Raw genomic sequence first — 17,757 nt, 5'->3', positions numbered from 1 at the left:
ACCTGTGTCTGTGCAAAACTCCTCCATTAGGTACATTACCTCAATGACTCGTCCAGGCAGCCTTGGTGGGGACAGGGGAAGGAGAAACAACATGCGCTCAGGTGCTATGTTTGAGGTCCCGTAAATAGCCTCACCCGCCTTAGAAATAAGAGACTGTATTTTCACCATAATGATATGGGCATAGAAATCATAGGGGTTGTCATTTGACAGAGGTCACACAACTAATAAGTCATGGGGGTTGAAACTGTAGCTTGTGATTAAAGGATTCATAGTCTTTCTGCTACTTGGACCTTAAAATTCACAGATCATTTCCCTGGAGACCTTCTCACATACCACTGTAGGCAAATGCAGCCTCTGGTTTATGTGGCTTCAATTTCGCTCCTTCCATGACTTCTTAAGAAAGAGTCGTAGGACCTGACATTATAGGAAAAGCAGTTAAGGTCTAGCCCCTTTCTATCAGCCCTTTGGTGGGTTGCGTGTTGGTTTTTAACCTAAGGAAAAAGAGACCTGGCATCACAGCCATCTCAGCAGTTCAGATCAGTTCAATATACAGTCTCCATTCTAGGTGAAAACGCTTGAATTCTGATGAGACATATGTGCGGGGCACCCTGCTAAGTAGAGAGGTGGTCTCTGTTTCACTATCATTTCACTTTGAGGTTAATAGTATTTGTGTGTGTGCATACATTTTCTTTTAACAAAATGTTTTTCTAAATCTTTATGCTGTTTGATTGTCTTGGTCTCTTGATCTCTTTTCATTGCTAGTTTCAGGGTTTGGTGGACCATATCCAACCCACCACCTGTTTTTGGAAATAAAGTTTTGATTACGGTGTAGCTACTCTCATTTTTATTGTTTGTGGCTGCTTTTACGTTACATCAGAGTTGAAGCTGTCACAGAAACTGTATGGTTCATAAAACCTAAAATATTTACTATTTCCCTCTACAGAATTGTTTGCTGACAGCTTTTTTGTTTTTTAAGAGTATTTTAGTTTTAAAGAAAAAAAACTTGCGAGTAGTCCCAGGGAAAACTTTACCAATATCTTATTGGTCAGTAATAGCAGGCCTGGAAAAAGCACAAATCCCATGACCAGCTATGAGTGTATTTATATGTAGACCGTGAGGCCATACTCAAGGAGTGTGTAATAATAATGCTCCTCTACTACTGCATATTCCTGACTAACCACAGTGGAGGTGTCCTCATTAGCTGGGTGACCTTGGACTGTCACAAACCTTTCTACACCAATAAGATGAAATACTTGAAAATAATTATATGTACCTCTGACACAAAAGTATGTGAATATATAAGGTATATATCAATATATACCATTTATATGCCTTTATATGCGTGTGTGTATATTATTTATTATATGATTTTAAAGAGAAAAATTAGATAAATATCAAAGAAAGTAATAAAAAGCCGGCTCATTTCCCCACCATCCAGCTTAGACAATAGGACCATGGACACCTTAAAAGTCCCCTCTCTGCACATAACCATAACATTCTCCTCTCTCCCTTCTCAGAGGTCAACTCTCTGCTTGGTTTAATCATCCTATTGCTTTTCTTGCTAGTTGTATTGCACAGTGTAGCCTAGAATTTTTTTTCCTAAACAAAAAACACTTTTAAAGTCCATCAAAATTTGTGCTTCACTGGTGTTATTTCATTTTCTTGGTGATAATCTCTTTCTGCCTTAAGATTTCATGCAACCACAGTAACATAAGGTGACTGTAAGAAATACTCCTGATATATTTGGTAGATTTTTCTTTTCCCTTTGGTGGTGATGATGAAGGTGGCAAGGTACATGCGCACTCAACAGGCTAGTTCAGACTGTTCCTCCCTGCTCCTGCAGGGTTTGTGATCACGTGCTAGGCTGAAAAGGCTGGTATCTCCAGAGGGAGTGGTTGTCTCTGTCATGTTTAGATTTATCAGCTCCCCCCGAACGGGAGGGGCCATGGTGAAGAACTTTATTGACCCCGGCTGGGTCACGTGAGTTGACTCCATGTTTTCATAGTAAAAGAATAAGATGAAACTTGATTTGTGAACCTTAAATTTAACATCCAGTTAATTTTAGTTGAAGGAAAAATCTCATTGTATCCATTCTTTGTGTTTTTTTCCTTTATTGTGTGGCTGAAAAAAACAATGTCTAAACACTGGGTTTTGGAAGCAGGAGCTACTGTTAAGCTTAAGCCTTTTAAACTCTGTAATTACTCTATAAAGACCGAAATGCATGTAGTCTTAAGTTTTAGTGCTCAGTATTTGAAGCATTTATAATGATGGGGTACTTCCAAAAATAAATCAACTCTATAGAAAATGTTAATCAGCTCATCCCCAGGGACTGCAGTGAGTATCTCCATTGTGCAAATGAGGAAATGGACATGACAGTTAGTGGTTTGCCCAAAGCCACAGTCATTGGCATTAAGACTTAGGCAATGATCCCACATACAAGAAAACTCAGTCATGTTTTCATGTAAGACACTGTGGGCCTTAGTCAAATTGACCTAAATTAAGATTCAGGAGCTAACAAACCTTATGGTGTTTGGAAAAATCTACCACATCAACCTCAAAGAGCTGGCTTGCTTGCTTCTGAAAGTTACCTGCAGGACTTTAAATAGGGCTTTTTTTTTTTTTTTTTTTGCTTGAAGTCAAATGCTCTGTATCTGGTAAACATCTCCATGAAAACAGAAAAAGCAACTGGTTCAAGTACATTTCCCACTGCCAGGGAAAATAGTTTGAGAAGTACAGTAATATCTCAATTTGTGGCATTCTTTCCTTACAGTTGACAAGAGAACAGCCTTCTCCTAGGAATTTACTCTTTGAAAACAGTTTTTAAGGGGTTGATTCAGGATGTGTGTGCAATTTTCCGTATCACTTGCCTCAAGGATTGCATGACAGAGAAAAAAAAAGGACTTATATTGAGGAACCACAAAGTCTTCCATTTTCAAAGAAACTTCTGCAATTATTGCTCTTTTCTTAGGCAAAAATTGAAGGCTCATTTTAGAAATATTTTCCTCAACAACTGATTGGAGCAAGAGTCCTTCCCCACTGTTCCACCCCCCATTAACCTCTAGTTAATTGGAACTATGACCCATTTTTATTGAGTAGTAAATGTTTTTAAGATATTGTTCATTATAAAAACTCAGGTATTGAGGCATAATACCCCTATTCAAAGACATGGGAGTGACACAGAGGACTGATCCATCTGTTCTAATAAGCCACCAGAGCCTGCTTCATACCTGAATAAATAAGGGCAAAGTCAATGTGTAATTGTGAGAGAAGGTGCTGTTAGGAGGAAGACACCAAAGCATGCTGCTCCAACTCACCTCAGAGAGGGTGCGTGCCAGGTGCCTACCATGAGTTTGAGACTTGATGTTGGCATGTCAGATATCTACATTCAAGACCTGGAGGTGACATTACCATGCTGACCAAGTTTACAAGTGACTAATAAACCAGGATAACAATATATTCCATTTTCCACTGAGTTGAGTTCATTACCCAGCACACCTACCTTTTATGACATTGGGTTAACCTGTACAGTTGGAAAGTTAAGGCCTTATAAAGATAAGAACTAATGCCTTAACATTGTACCTGGAGGATTAGAGCTATTATCATATTGTCCTTTCAGCGGTTGTCTTCATTGTAATTGTGCAAGTCAACTTAAGGGACTAAATAATAGATCAGAAAATTGCTTGTTGAGCACAGAATTAGAAAACAACTCCTTTGAGCTGCGGGTAGTGTCAGCTGACATGATTGGATGCCATTGCCAGGATGCAAACACCCTTTACTCAGAGAGTGCGTGAAAAGCTCTGGGGCAGTTTACCTTTTTCTAGAACTCATCAAATCACCACTTTCTTAGTCTGGGAGTCTCTATTTTGTTCTAGTTGTTATTGGCAGTAACAAAGGAATCTCTGTTGCTTTGGGTTTGACTTTCAAAACATCTTTTAGGGGCAGTTTATTATACTTCTAGGATGGCTTCTTCTGGATTCACATTCAGAAAATGAAAGTTGCAGGGGGTTACCTAATTACCCCCCACAATGGGCTGTGTGTGCTTCCTTTGACAGAGATATAGCAATGGGAAAGCATGCTGCGTTTAGTTTTATTACAACAGCGTGACATTGAGGCCCCCCTGCTGGCGCAAGGGGTTAAGATGCAACCTATGAAGCTAACTGCAGCCACTGCAGCACGAGTTCGATCCCCAACAAGTGAGGTGACCCACATGTTTCAGCAGACCTCTCCTGACTCGCCCATTGCTCCTCTCAGCAGTGTATTTCAGTCAATCTGCCTGTTCTGTTCCCTGCTTTGTGTCTGGTGAATCCTCTCACCCCCCACACCTCTGGCCTGTACCCCCATTCTTGTATGCATAAATAAATAAATCTTTTAATAAAAAAAAAAGAGCGACCTTGTATGATGATCTTCCCTCCCATGCCTGTATTTTTTATATATTTTATTTTGTCTCTGGTGCAGGTATTGACATCCTGAAGCTTGTAGCAGCCCAAGTGGGAAGCCAGTGGAAAGACATCTATCAGTTTCTGTGCAATGCCAGTGAGAGGGAGGTGGCTGCTTTCTCCAACGGGTACACAGCAGACCACGAGAGGGCCTATGCAGCTCTTCAGCACTGGACCATCCGGGGGCCTGAGGCCAGTCTTGCCCAGTTAATTAGTGCCCTGCGCCAGCACCGCCGCAATGATGTTGTGGAGAAGATTCGGGGATTGATGGAAGATACGACGCAGGTAATGTAGCCTAGGCCATCTGCCTTTCCCTGAAAATTTTTTTGTCACAGTGCTTCAAATTTTATTAAGTAGGGCCTCCCCGGTGGCGCAGTGGTTGAGCGCTGGATTGCGAAGCTGCCGGTGACCTCTGCGGCGCCGGTTCGATCCCCGGCTGCTCCCCGGCCACCAGAGGAGGGTCCCACATGGCGCGCAGACCTCTCCTGCCGCCCGCTGCTCCCCTCAGCAGTGTACTTCGGTCCTTCTGCCTGCTCTGCTCCCTGCTCTGGCTCTGGTGAATTCTCTCACCCTCCCGAGCTTCTGACTGTACCCAGTGCATGTATAGACAAAACAAACAAACAAACAAATAAATAAATAAAACATGCCTCTATTAAAAAAAAAAATTTATTAAGTATATGTAATAAGGACACATAACTGATATTAGGTGTTTTGGTATATCCGTGCACATGTTCACGCGCGCGCGCACACACACACACTCCAGGAAAGTGGTTTTCAATGATTTTCCATTGGAGCCAACTGGATAACCTCCAAAAAATTCTAATATTTGGACCCCAGTGTAGATCAGTGAAATTTATCTTTAGAAGGAAGGCTAGAAATCAGTATTTTAAGAGCTTTCTAAGTGATTCTACTGTGCAAAGCTGGCAATCAATGTCTTTGGGGTAGCTTCTAGTATCAGTCTGTGCAGTCAGATCTATCCCTTCGTGCCCCATTTACAGTCTTATTTTGAATAACAAGCTTTGAACAAAGCCAAGAAAGAAGACCTTTTTTTCCTATACCCTCCTCTCCTCCGGAGGATATTTTCCCCCTGTGACATGGCTTGGGAAGGCTCCATCTTACCTCCTGAGCCTGCAGGCAGTAGGTAATAGGATTGATCCTTCTCTTTGGGCTTGTTCAGTCTGTACATCAGATAGGAACTGAGGGAACCCGGGAGTGTACTTTGCTTATAGTTCCTGGTTAGTAAGCCTAGGCTTTGGAACCAGGCAGCACTGAATTTGAATCTTAGCTTCTGCTGCTTAGTAGCTGGGTGACCAAAGGTAAGTTACTTCAACATTGTCTGCCTCTGTTGTCGAATCTCTAAGTCAACTTTATGGGATTCTTTGAGACTGGGAATGAAGCCTATAAACTGTGTGGGAGCTGTACTCAGCTGGTAGCTGCCATCCTGATGTAAGGTCTTATACTTAGCTTGTCCTTACTCATAAGTACTTCCCTGGAAAGGTGATGAATTAACCACAGATTTGGGGGTTGAATCAGGCTTCAGGTAAAGTTTCAAACCACATTCCCAAGGTGAAGAAAATACTGCTGCTAAGATTTGATAAAACCCACATAGAATTTTAAAGGCCATTAAGCCTATGTTATTTCAGTGGCCTTCACTCCTTACCTGAAAAAGCTAAGTAGATATTTTCCTCCATCAACTCTAATTTACTCTCATTCTGTAGGAAATTGTGTATATCAAGGGACCCAATTTTATATGTTTAAGTAGTCCAAATGCTTTTTATCGTTTTGTATTCAAGTATAATATTTCCCCACTATTGAAGTAAACATTCATCATGTGGGTCTTTTATCAAAGTGACTGGATAAAACATGTGTAGGTGCTAATTGACTCTGAAGGTGGTCTTTCAAGTTCTTGGCATATTTTAACTTCTATGAAATGTGGAATTTGAGAAAAAAAAATTTACTAATAGATGCCATGATAAATATTCAGAGGCACACTCTGGTGTCTTTAGAGCTTTCTGAGAAATAACCTCAGTAATTATGATGCACAACTAAAGCTAGATTTTAAGTAGTTGGATTTGGGGAAAAGAAGGGAAGACATTTAGCCTCCAATTAAGTAAATGGCTGCATTTAGAAGCAAGGGAGTTCAGAGGTGAATATGATCGTGCTTACCTGGAGTGTTGGCTTTCAGGAGAGAACTGGCAAAGACAAGCAGCAAGTTTGAAAAAGGGTTAGATCTTTGAGCAAGTCACTGGGATCATTCATGATGCCTACAAAGAAGATAATATGTGATTGATGCAATGTTAGGAATTGACTAAATGGACTATTTAATAAGGTGGAGAGATGGTCATGACATACTGTTGAGGGAAAAAAGGTCTCTCATTAGAAAAGACAAATTTAAGCAAATTTAAGGGAAATATAAACATAAGAAAATGAAAAAGCATAAATGTTAATGTTACATTATTAAAGTCAAATGGTAGAATTAATGATTTTCCTTTTTTAGTATTTTCTACGATGAAACATATTACTTTTATTAATCCAAAAACTGCTCAGAATGACAAAGCTTTAAGGGCACAGGAGAGTGAATAGACAGGGCTTTGTTTTACTGTGTTAAATTCAGAGAGGGAGCCGTGCTCATTTTAATTTAGGGGGACCAGATAGTGGCACAAAGACAATCCATTATTCCTTGCTAGGAGTGAATGAGGTTTTGTTATTGGGTCAGATTGGCAAAAAAACTTACTAAAACTTCATTTTTGTTTCTGCACGTCCATCCCATTTCTCTGCGTACACACAGCAATCATGAGGACTCTGGTGTTGTAGCCTTTAGTGTACTTCTGTTTGGTGATGGTAATAGTGGGGGGTAAGATAACTACTATGAATGGCCTTATTATATTATGGACCCAAACATCACCTTGAGACAGCTTATCAGGGAGAGTAAATCATAACCAAAACCACTAGGGCATAAGAAGTAGAAACACCTTGTGTTCCAGTGCCAGCTCTTTGTACCTTTTAGTTCTTCCCTTCCTTTTATTTATAACACAAATTAATTCTAGTATCTATTTTTTGTTACTTATTTTTAAAGAAATAATGGCATCAAAGCATCCTGGAGTTTTGGTCCATGTTTTAGTAGTGGCCACTGTTGTCTAGCAACCTTTTGTCTGGATCCAATTCGGACTCTGATTTTAATAGCCAACGAGCATGGGTTTCTGGCTGCCAGTGATGAATCTCACAGTATGTAGCTGTGTGTTCACAGTTTATCTCTGCGAGTTGTCGAGTTAAACAAGAGAATAAGAATGCAGGGGGCACAATTAAGACTTATTTTTCCCATCTAAAGATGGATTTGTATTCTCTGTGTGTTGTGATACTGCTGGAGATTTGAGGTTTTGCCCCAGCAGTTAATGGACTCTTAGTGTGTAAAAATAACTGTTTTGAGTGTGTATTTTTAATAATGGTTAATATTTTCTTCAACTCATGAACCTGAGAGAACCTATACATGTTCCACTCGAAGGATTAGCCCTGATGTGCCTTTTAGTTATCTCCGTCAAGAACAGCTGGTCCATTACTAACCACAATGGTTTAGGAGCCATTTTTCAATTAAACACAGAGTCCCTTTTTTTCTTTATGAATTAAAATATTATGTAATAAAATTCACTTTTTGGTGTATTGTTCTTTGAATTATTTTTTTCTATTAAGTCCCGCTTTCATAAAAGCAGTTTTAGGTCTACAACAAAGTTGAGAGTTAGGTGCAGGGATTTCTCATATGCCCTCTATTCTCACACACCCACAGCCTCCCCCATTATTAACATCAGTCACCAGAATGGTACATTTTTTTTTTACAAAGGATGACCTTACATTGACACATCATGATCACCCAAAGTCCAGCATCTCCCTTGGGATTCACTCTTATATATTCTTTGGTTTGGACAAATGTATAAAGACATATCTACTACTATAATATGATACAGAATATTTTCACTGCCCTAAAAATCCTCTGTGTTCTGCTTATTTATCTCTCCCCTTCTGCCCCACTCCACCCCACAAAACAGTGATCTTTTATTGTCTTCATGGTTTTTCCTTTTCCAGAATGTCATGTAGCTGCAGTCATACAAAATACAGCCTTTTCATATTGGCTTCTTTCACTTAGTAATGTGCATTTAAGGTCCCGCCATGTCTTTTCATGACTTGGTAGCTCATTCGTTTTTAGTGCCTTATATTTCGTTGTCTGGATATACCAGTTACTTTACTGTTAACCTGCTTGAATCTTTCTTTATCTGAGGCAGAAGCCAAATTTTATTGTGCTATCTTCTTTCGAGTTCAACATCTAACTGAACCCAGCCTATTAGAATCATATTCTTCCCTTCCAGGGCATGAACATTTGGAAGAAACAGCAAAACAGTGATATAATACTTGGAAGTTACTAGGATTTTGCTGAAACCGTTTAAAAAACAAAACAAAAACCTAATACAACATTCCAAGTTGTATGTTATCTCCTTTTTTCATTACTTTACTTTGATTTTTTTTCTTGTGGGTTTATTAAAAGAAAGTTGTAAGCAGTATATATTTAGGTTTTCTTTTTAAATCTAGTTTGACAGTTTTTGTCATTAATTAGAGAATTTCATTGTGGTTATATTTTTAATGTAAATACTCATGAATTTGGGCTTAAATCTATCTGATTTTTTCCTATCTTTTTTCCCCTCCTTGCTTGCCTTCCTATAATCAAGTATTTTCAAATTATTCTACTTTCCCTCATCTCTCAGCTTGTTAATTACACTTTTTTTGGTTTACATTTTATTACTATCATAAAGATTACAGCATACATACTTAAATTATAAAAGACATTTTATAAATGTGTACTTTTTATTACTTCCAAAGAATACAAGTCTTAGAAGAATTTAATCTTACTTATCTTACATTTGCACTGTTTTCTGTAATGAATTTTAAGACATTTTTTAACCCCTAAAAGGGTAATAATTATGGGTTTGCATTCAGAATTCATATGGATTTACCTGTATCTTTTTTTTTTATATAATTTTTTTTTTTAAGATTTATTTTTATTTATGCAAGCACTGGGTATAGTCAGAAGCGCAGGAGGGTGAGAGAATTCACCAGAGCCAGAGCAGGGAGCAGAGCAGGCAGAAGGACTGAAGTACACTGCTGAGGGGAGAGGCGGGCGGCAGGAGAGGTCTGCGCGCCATGTGGGACCCTCCTCCAGTGGCCGGGGAGCAGCTGGGGATCGAACTGGTGCTGCAGAGGCTGCGGGCAGCTTCGCAACCCAGCGCTCAACCGCTGCGCCACCGGGGAGGTCCTTAACCTGTATCTTGATCTTTTCTGTTCTTCCCTTCTGCAGCTTCTAGTTCTACCTGAGATCATTTTTCTTTAGCACAAAGAATGCTTCTCAGCATAGGTTTCCAGCAATAAACTGTTTTTCTCTGTCTGGAAAAGGCCTAGAAAAATAAATAAATAAATAAATTGCATGATTTACCCTTTGTTTTTGAAGGATAGTTGGAAAATCAGATTTAAGCTTGACAGTTGCTTTCTTTCATGCTTGTGTTTACGTTTCCCCAGCTGAACTGTGAAAAAGAGGATGTGATTTTATTTTTAAATCTATATTATGTAACAAGTTATGTGTGCCATATTATATCAGACACTTTGGGCAATGCATAGGGGGGAGTAAGACAAAGGCCTTGCCATCAAGGAAGCTTCCAGTTGACTTCTGCAGCCAAGAAACATATGCAGACTTAAGTCATTTAAGTTAATCCGTGGGCAGGGTGGAGGAAGTGCTGGGTGTCTAACAATCAGTCACTAAGGCTCCAAATCAGAGAACAGCCTTGTGAAGCCACGTATGGAACATCCGTGTGCAGCACCCATGTGTTTAATCAAATTAAATTCCTGTCCTGTCAGTGTATTGCTTTGGGATGCTATGGTACATGGCTGGGCTTCTCTGTCTCAGTTTTTCCTGAGAAAATAGAAATATTATTAATCCCTATCCTTGAAGCTGCCGTAGGACTTAGGTGAGGGTGACCACAGAAAGCACATGGTCAACCTGTACTGTTAACAGTTGTTACCTAGTCTCTAGAGGCAAAAAAGATGGAAGAATATTCCTAAATTGTCACAGCTCACACACATAATAGATCCCCTAAATCCTGATGCTGTCAGTGTGAGGGACATACTCCCGGCTCCAAGACTGCTTAAAGTAAATGGTTGAGAAAGAGGGTAGTTACCTGGTTCGAGCCCCGGCTGCTCCCCGGCCACCAGAGGAGGGTCCCACATGGCGCGCAGACCTCTCCTGCCGCCCGCTGCTCCCCTCAGCAGTGTACTTCGGTCCCTCTGCCTGCTCTGCTCCCCGCTCTGGCTCTGGTGAATTCTCTCACCCTCCCGTGCTTCTGACTGTACCCAGTGCTTGCATAAATAAATAAATAAATAAACAAACAAACAAATAAATAAATAAATCTTTTTTTTTTTTTTAAATTGCAAATTAAAAAAAAAAATGTCCTAGAATTGAAATTCTCAGCCAGTTGTACATACTTATTCTTTACTGCCTGAACAACTGTTCCTAGGCTGGCAGGGATATCTCCTCTAGCCAAGAGACAAAGATCATGGTAGATGTGAGGGTAAGGGCCTGCTCTTTCAATGACTAAGTAAAGGGAAACAAGATTGAGCAGAGGAATTTCTAAGTTTCCTCTCGTTTTAGTCCTTGTTTTCCTTTTTTTTTTTTGTTATGTTTAAGCAATCGAACCTTTTTCTTTTTCTTTTCTTCCCACATACCTGATCCCCACCTCTCCTTGGAGGAGTTGGACTTGATAATTTTTCTCCATAGGAAACTTTGGGCAGACACTTCTTTGACTCAGATTTTCCCATAAAAGATGGAAAATAGTGTCTTCCTGGTGGCAAAAGGGTTAAAATCTCAGAGCAATAAAGCTATTGCCAGCCACTGCAGCGTGAGTTCCATCCCCAGCCAGGGAGCTAACCCACATAGTACAGCAGACTTCTCCTGTCTCACTTGCTGCTCCCCGTATTTCAGTCAGTCCTCCTGTTCTGCTCCCCACTGTGTCTCTGGTGAATCTTCTTGGTCCTTCCTGCAACTCTGGCCTGCACCCCAGTTCTTAAATGCATAAAATAAATGAAAATAAATCTTTAAAAAAAATAAAAGAAAATATAGGTAGTTATCAGGATAGATGAAGTCATTATCAGGATTAATGAGGTAATTTACTTTTTAAACTGTGGGATGTAAAATGTGAGGTATTAAAGTAGCTGAGTTTGGAAGTAATTGTGATTTGAATTCCAGAGATACTTGTTAGATTTTTTTTTTTTTTTTAATTTATTTATTTTTTTATAGAGGCATGTTTTTTATTTATTTACTTATTTGTTTGTTTTTTTTTTGCTTGTTCATACATGCACTGGGTACAGTCAGAAGAGCGGGAGGGTGAGAGAATTCACCAGAGCCAGAGCGGGGAGCACAGCAGGCAGAAGGACCGAAGTACACTGCTGAGGGGAGCAGCGGGCGGCAGGAGAGGTCTGCGCGCCATGTGGGACCCTCCTCCGGTGGCCGGGGAGCAGCCGGGGATCGAACCGGCGGCGCTGAGGCCGTGGGCAGCTTCGCAACCCAGCGCTCAACCGCTGCGCCACCGGGGAGGCCCATACTTGTTAGATTTTTGAAAAAGTAAGGAGAAGGAATTTGAAGTACACTTTAAAATGATATTTAAAAAAGCCACAATAATTTAAAATAATATAAAGCATGACTTCAGTTGTTTGCTTTTGCCAGAGATAAATTCATAAATGTAAAGAACTGATATTGATCAGGTAGGGGAATTAAATATTTTACCGCTCCTTCCTTGAGATTAAGTAGATTAAAAGTATACCTTAATTTAACTAGTGAACCTGAAGCCATGCTTTTGTTGTTGTTGATGCCTATGTAACAAAATAGTTATTTATTAATCTATTTTATTTTATTTTAAAATATTTATTTATTTATGCATACAAGAGCTGGGGTACAGGCCCGAGATGTCGGGGGTGAGAGGATTCACCAGAGACAGAGTGGGGAACAGAACAGGTGGATTGAGTGAAAACACTGCTGAGGGGAGCAGCGGGTGTGACAGGAGAGGTCTGCTGTGCCATGTGGGTTGCTCCCTAGCCGGGTGGGGATCAAACTCGTGCTGCAGAGGCTGAGGATTGCTTCATAGTGCAGTGCTTAAGCCCTTGCACCACCAGGGAGGACCTATTAGTCTATTTTAATCCTTTCTAGAAACCACATAAGAGGCTGAAGTCCCAGGGAGAAACCTCCCCACCCTTTCTTTCTCTCCCTCCCTCCCACTCTCAACTATAGTAGACTCTGTGTTGGAGACTGGGTGGTTTTGCTCTGTATAATCAACAGGGGAAATCAACAGTGAGAGAAGCACTGGACATTCTGTTTTGGCAAGAACAGTACCGTTGCTTCTGCTGCAGCGGGAACTACAGTAACTGATTTTTTGCCTACCAGCTGCAGGATGCAGCTGTCCTTATCTACAGTCTGACTGAGACCAGCTATTTTCAGAAATTTAATATAATGTGGGTGAATTGAGGCAAATACAAGTTGTACATTAATTAGTTGGCTTTTTGGCTATTCAAATTTGTCTTTGTCTTAAATTTGACAGTTAACCATCTCTTAGAAAATAGGAATCATTGTCCTAAGTTCTTAAGATGTTAGCTGAACTTGTCTGTATCCACCCCCTGCCTTCTCCTGCCTTTACCACAACACAGAGGATCATTTAGGTCAAGTGACTTATTTGCAGGTTGTGATGTGTTCTCTGGGGAACTGCTAGGGTGGGGAAGAAAAGGGACATTATAAAGGGCATGCTGACACACGGCAGACTCAGGTACAATTAGGGATGCTTGCATTCAAGGTGGTACTTGTGCAGAGTAACAATGTCTACGATCAGCCTTTAGATTTGTAGTGATATTCCAGGCTGTCCTATGTGTTATCATATTCTAAGGTTTCTTTCAGTTAGTCAACAACCCTCTGTGGAACACTAGCTATGTGCCTGGTACTATGTAAAGAAGAAGGGTGGTCCCTGTTCACTCACTGAGATGGAGACATGCAAATAATCACGTCACTGGTATTTTTAGACTAGAGGTGTTTATAGGTTAACTAGAGGGATTATAGGCTAGAGGGATTATACTTAGCAGGGGTGCTCGACTCACCAAAACATATATAGATAACAGAAATACAAAAAAATATATTTTAAAGTCATTTTTTAAAAAACCACGCTGGAGTTTCTTTTAGGCAATTCTTGGGTCTTCTCCAAGACTTTCCCACCTGACTGTTACTTAGGGAGCCCATCTGCTTTTACAAACTGATAGATTCTCAAATTTTGGGCTCTGCAAAGAATGTCTATTTTACTTAGACCCTTTTTTTTTTCTCAGTAGCAAGCTTTTCAGAAAACTTTCACAGTTCTGCAGTTCTTTTTTTTTTTTTTAAGATTTATTTATTTATGCATACAAGAGCTGGGGTACAGGCCAGAAGTGTGGGCAGTGAGTGTATCCACCAGAGACAGAGTAGGGAACTGAACAGGCAGATAGACCGAAGTACACTGCTGAAGGGAGCAGCGGGCGAGTCAGGAGAGGTCTACTGTGCCATGTGGATTGCTCCCTGGCTGGCCAGGGATTCGAACTCATGCTGCAAAAGCTGCAGACAGCGTCATAGGTTTTGTCTCAACCCCTTGCACCTCCACAGAGGCCCAGTTCTGCAGTTTTAAAGGTACAAGAATAAGGTTCTAGTGTCCTACTTTGTGTTAAGTGCTGAGGTCTAATGTTGAGTCTCCAAAATAGGACTGACAAACACAGCAATTTGATTTTGTCCCTTTGGATTGCGTTTGTATCTTGTTTTTGCCACTCAGTGTGTGATCTTGGGAAAGTTATATGTTGTCTCTAAGTTATATGTTAGCTTGTTAGGTTTCTTCATGGCTGCCTTAAAGGATCTGGTGAAAACTAAAGATTATGAGTATGTGTACTGTACTAGAGAGAGTGAGTGTATGTACTCGAGCTAATGAGTATGAATGCCCAGTCCTGTATTTGACATTATAGGGCCTCAGTAAATCTTAGTCACAGTTTCTGCTGGAATTTGAATTCCATGTTCTCCTTTTGTTTATTATTATGATTTATTATTTTATTTATGTCAAGAATAAATGATTCCACCCTACTTTCAACAGATGCACAATAAGGAGAAAGTGAATCAGTATTTGTTGAGTATCTGTTGTGTCTTGAACACTGTCTGGATGCCTGACACCTGTGTTTATCTTGTAAGCTTCTTGATCCTGGGAGCTATACGTCCTAGAATTAAGATGTATTACTGGATTTGGATGAATCCATGTCAATTGTATTATAATATATCCCACTAAGAACATATAAGAGCACTGTCAGAGCCTTAAATCCCTATTTCAGAGATGCTAAAAAAATGAAAAAAATATGCACCAAAAAATAATGCAATGTGTAGTTGAACTTGAGGTTATGAAGAGAAAATCTGGGAAGCAGATTCCTGGGGACTTGATATTGATATATCTTCTTACACACACACACACACACACACACACCCCAAAATACAAAAAGTATGAGTCATCCCTCAAGCTTCCTTATATGAAGGATGGGTATATGAATCGAATTTGAGAATCTATTCTGTGAAACTGTTAGATAATCTGAAGTTACCATTTACTTTTTCCCAGAGACACAGTGTCTCTGTTCTGAAAAGGCTGAGGCTGTTAGCTGATGACATTTTCCACCACTTTAATTAACACCCTTACTGGTTTTCTCAAGAAAGTGCATTGGTTGAAATCAGAATCAATATTGTGGAAAAATCTTATTTTCTCTATAAATTACCAGTGTTGGAGATCATATTTTCACTTTTCCCTAAACCCAAAACTCCTATCTGGACAAAGCTTAATAGTTTTCAGTTTTGGCCTAGCTTCTACATCTATGTTTGTGAGATTGTCTTCTTGATCTATTGTAACCCAAGCGCTACCAGCAGGCACACTTTGCAATGTGGTCAGCAGTAGGTTTAGTGTGCCCAAGGTAATTACAGGCTTTTAATGACATATTCCTTACCATTTTCTTAAAAGAGACAGCAGTCACTTGATTGTCACCAAATAGAAAGATCCCAAAGGAAACTCTGATTTCCCCACAGTTGGACTGAGTTAGAGGACAGGCTGGAATACCAAACATTAAGATGACATCACCAAAAATGTACTAGTAAAAACCTGTGGGAAATTTTGTTTTTGCAATCACTGAAGTAGTAAAGGCTCCTCTGAGAATAATCTAAAACCGGGAGCCATACAAGGATTTAACTACTCTACAACAAATATACAAGTCAGAAAACACTATTTGCAAATCTAAAGACAAAAATTGGGAGACGTTGCATGCCAAGTAGAGTGAATTTCCTTAAAAAAAAAAAGGAAGAGCTTTCAGTGAAATAAGTGAGAAGGAAAGAGAAAAATATCAAGATGGTTTCACTGATAAGAGGAACAGAGGGAGACCAAAGAAGGGATCAGAAAAAGAAAAAAGGGCCTCCCTGGTGGCACAGGCAGTTGAGCGCAGCACAGCCTCTACAGTGATGGTTCGAACCTGGCCAGCCGGGAGATGCCCACATGGCGCAGCAGACCTCTCCTGTCTCACTCTCTGCTCCCCTCAGCAGTGTATTTCAGTCAGTCTGCCTGTTCTGTTCCCCACTCTGTCTCTGGTGAATCCTCTCACCCTCCCGCACATCTGGCCTGTACCCCGGTTCTTATATGCATGAATAATAAATCTTTAAAAAGAAAAAAAAGACGGAACTAGCAGGCAAACTAAACATCGGAGACACTCATTCGGGGAGGGAGGAGGGAAGAGCACAAGAGACGATGGTGGTGATGTTCTCAGGTGTCTTGGTGGTAATTTAATGGGGATTACACCTGAGAGGAGGATGGACAATGATGTAAAATATATATACATTAAAAATAAAAAAGATAAGTTGTAAATAGTAGGCTCAGAAAAAAAAAATGAAGAACTTTTATAAATTAATTAAGAGAATAGTGGCTCAATAGGAAAATGGGAAAGGTTTTTAATGGCATAGTCTGTGAAAAATGCCAGTTCACAGAAAATACTGAAAACTCTTTTTTTTTTTCCAAGATTTATTTTATTTTATTTTTATTTATTTATTTATACAAGCACTGGGTACAGTCAGAAGCGCGGGAGGGTGAGAGAATTCACCAGAGCCAGAGCGGGGAGCAGAACAGGCAGAAGGACCGAAGTACACTGCTGAGGGGAGCAGCGGGCAGTAGGAGAGGTCTGCGCGCCACGCGGGACCCTCCTCTGGTGGCCAGGGAGCAGCCGGGGATCGAACCGGCGCCGCAGAGGCTGCGGGCAGCTTCGCAACCCAGCGCTCAACCGCTGCGCCACCGGGGAGGCCCAATACTGAAAACTCTTAAACACATTTGTTCAACCTTGCTCAGAATAAGAGAAATTCAAGTTTAAACCTACTGTGAGACCGCTCAGATTGGCAAGGAAGAAAAGATGTAGCAATATTCTTGCAAGGGAATCAGAGAAGGGGAAGGGCATCTTGGCTGGTTCGCATATATCTTAGCACAGCTTCTACAGAGGCCCATCTGGCAGTGACTATCTGCATTGCTACATAGGTGCAGAAAAGGCGCAAGTGCATCATTGGTAATAACAGAGTAGAAGCAATACATACCCTTGTGGTTATGTAAGTTCATCCTCACAAATGCTTAACAGAATGTAGTTGCAAACAGAGTGAGTCAGTTCTTTATGTGGTAACCTCAAAAACATTTTAACGGGAAAAAAAAAGGCAAGGTGCATAACACTGGGCCAATATATTGTAAAAATAAATGTAAAAAGTAAAAAGGAAGAGTGGGAGTAGGGTGGAGAATACATGTACCTACTTATTGGAATAAGTACTGATTACCCTGGGAAGCTCATACAAGGAATTGGCATTTGTAGTTAACACCCAGGAGAGGGATTGAGTAGTGAAGACCTGAAAAGTCAGAAGTGAGAGAGACTTTTTTTTTCACAGTATCCCTCTTTTGTGCCTTTGGGTACATATTGTGTATTTTCATTCTAATGCCATGAAAGGGGCCTTCCTGGTGGTGCAAGGGGTCACGCAACCTATAAGGCTGGCCACAGCCTCTGCAGCACAAGTTCGATCCCCAGCCAGGGAGCTGCCCACGGGCGCAGCAGACCTCTCCTGCCTCGCCCACTGCTCCCCTCAGCAGTGTGTTTCAGTCAATCTGCCTGTTCTGCTCCCCACTCTGTCTCTGGTAAATCCTCTCACTCCCCACAACTCTGGCCTGTACCCCAGTTCTTGTATGCA

The 17,757-nt window shown here is 40.5% G+C and overlaps 1 protein-coding gene across 1 annotated transcript in view; it reads left to right on the top strand.

The window, feature by feature from the left end:
• TNFRSF21 (TNF receptor superfamily member 21) overlaps positions 1-17,757 on the top strand; it is a 70,440-nt gene that overhangs the window by 41,630 nt on the left and 11,053 nt on the right. Inside the window, exon 4 of the mRNA XM_037519848.2 lies at positions 4,456-4,721. Coding sequence (XP_037375745.1) covers positions 4,456-4,721 — 266 coding nt within the window. The remainder of the gene's footprint in view (positions 1-4,455; positions 4,722-17,757) is intronic.

The sequence above is a fragment of the Talpa occidentalis genome, unplaced genomic scaffold (assembly GCF_014898055.3).
Source record: "Talpa occidentalis isolate TD23 unplaced genomic scaffold, MPIMG_talOcc4v2.1 talOcc4.2, whole genome shotgun sequence".
In the NCBI taxonomy this organism is placed as follows: domain Eukaryota; kingdom Metazoa; phylum Chordata; class Mammalia; order Eulipotyphla; family Talpidae; genus Talpa; species Talpa occidentalis.
This window is presented reverse-complemented; position numbering and strand designations above follow the sequence as displayed.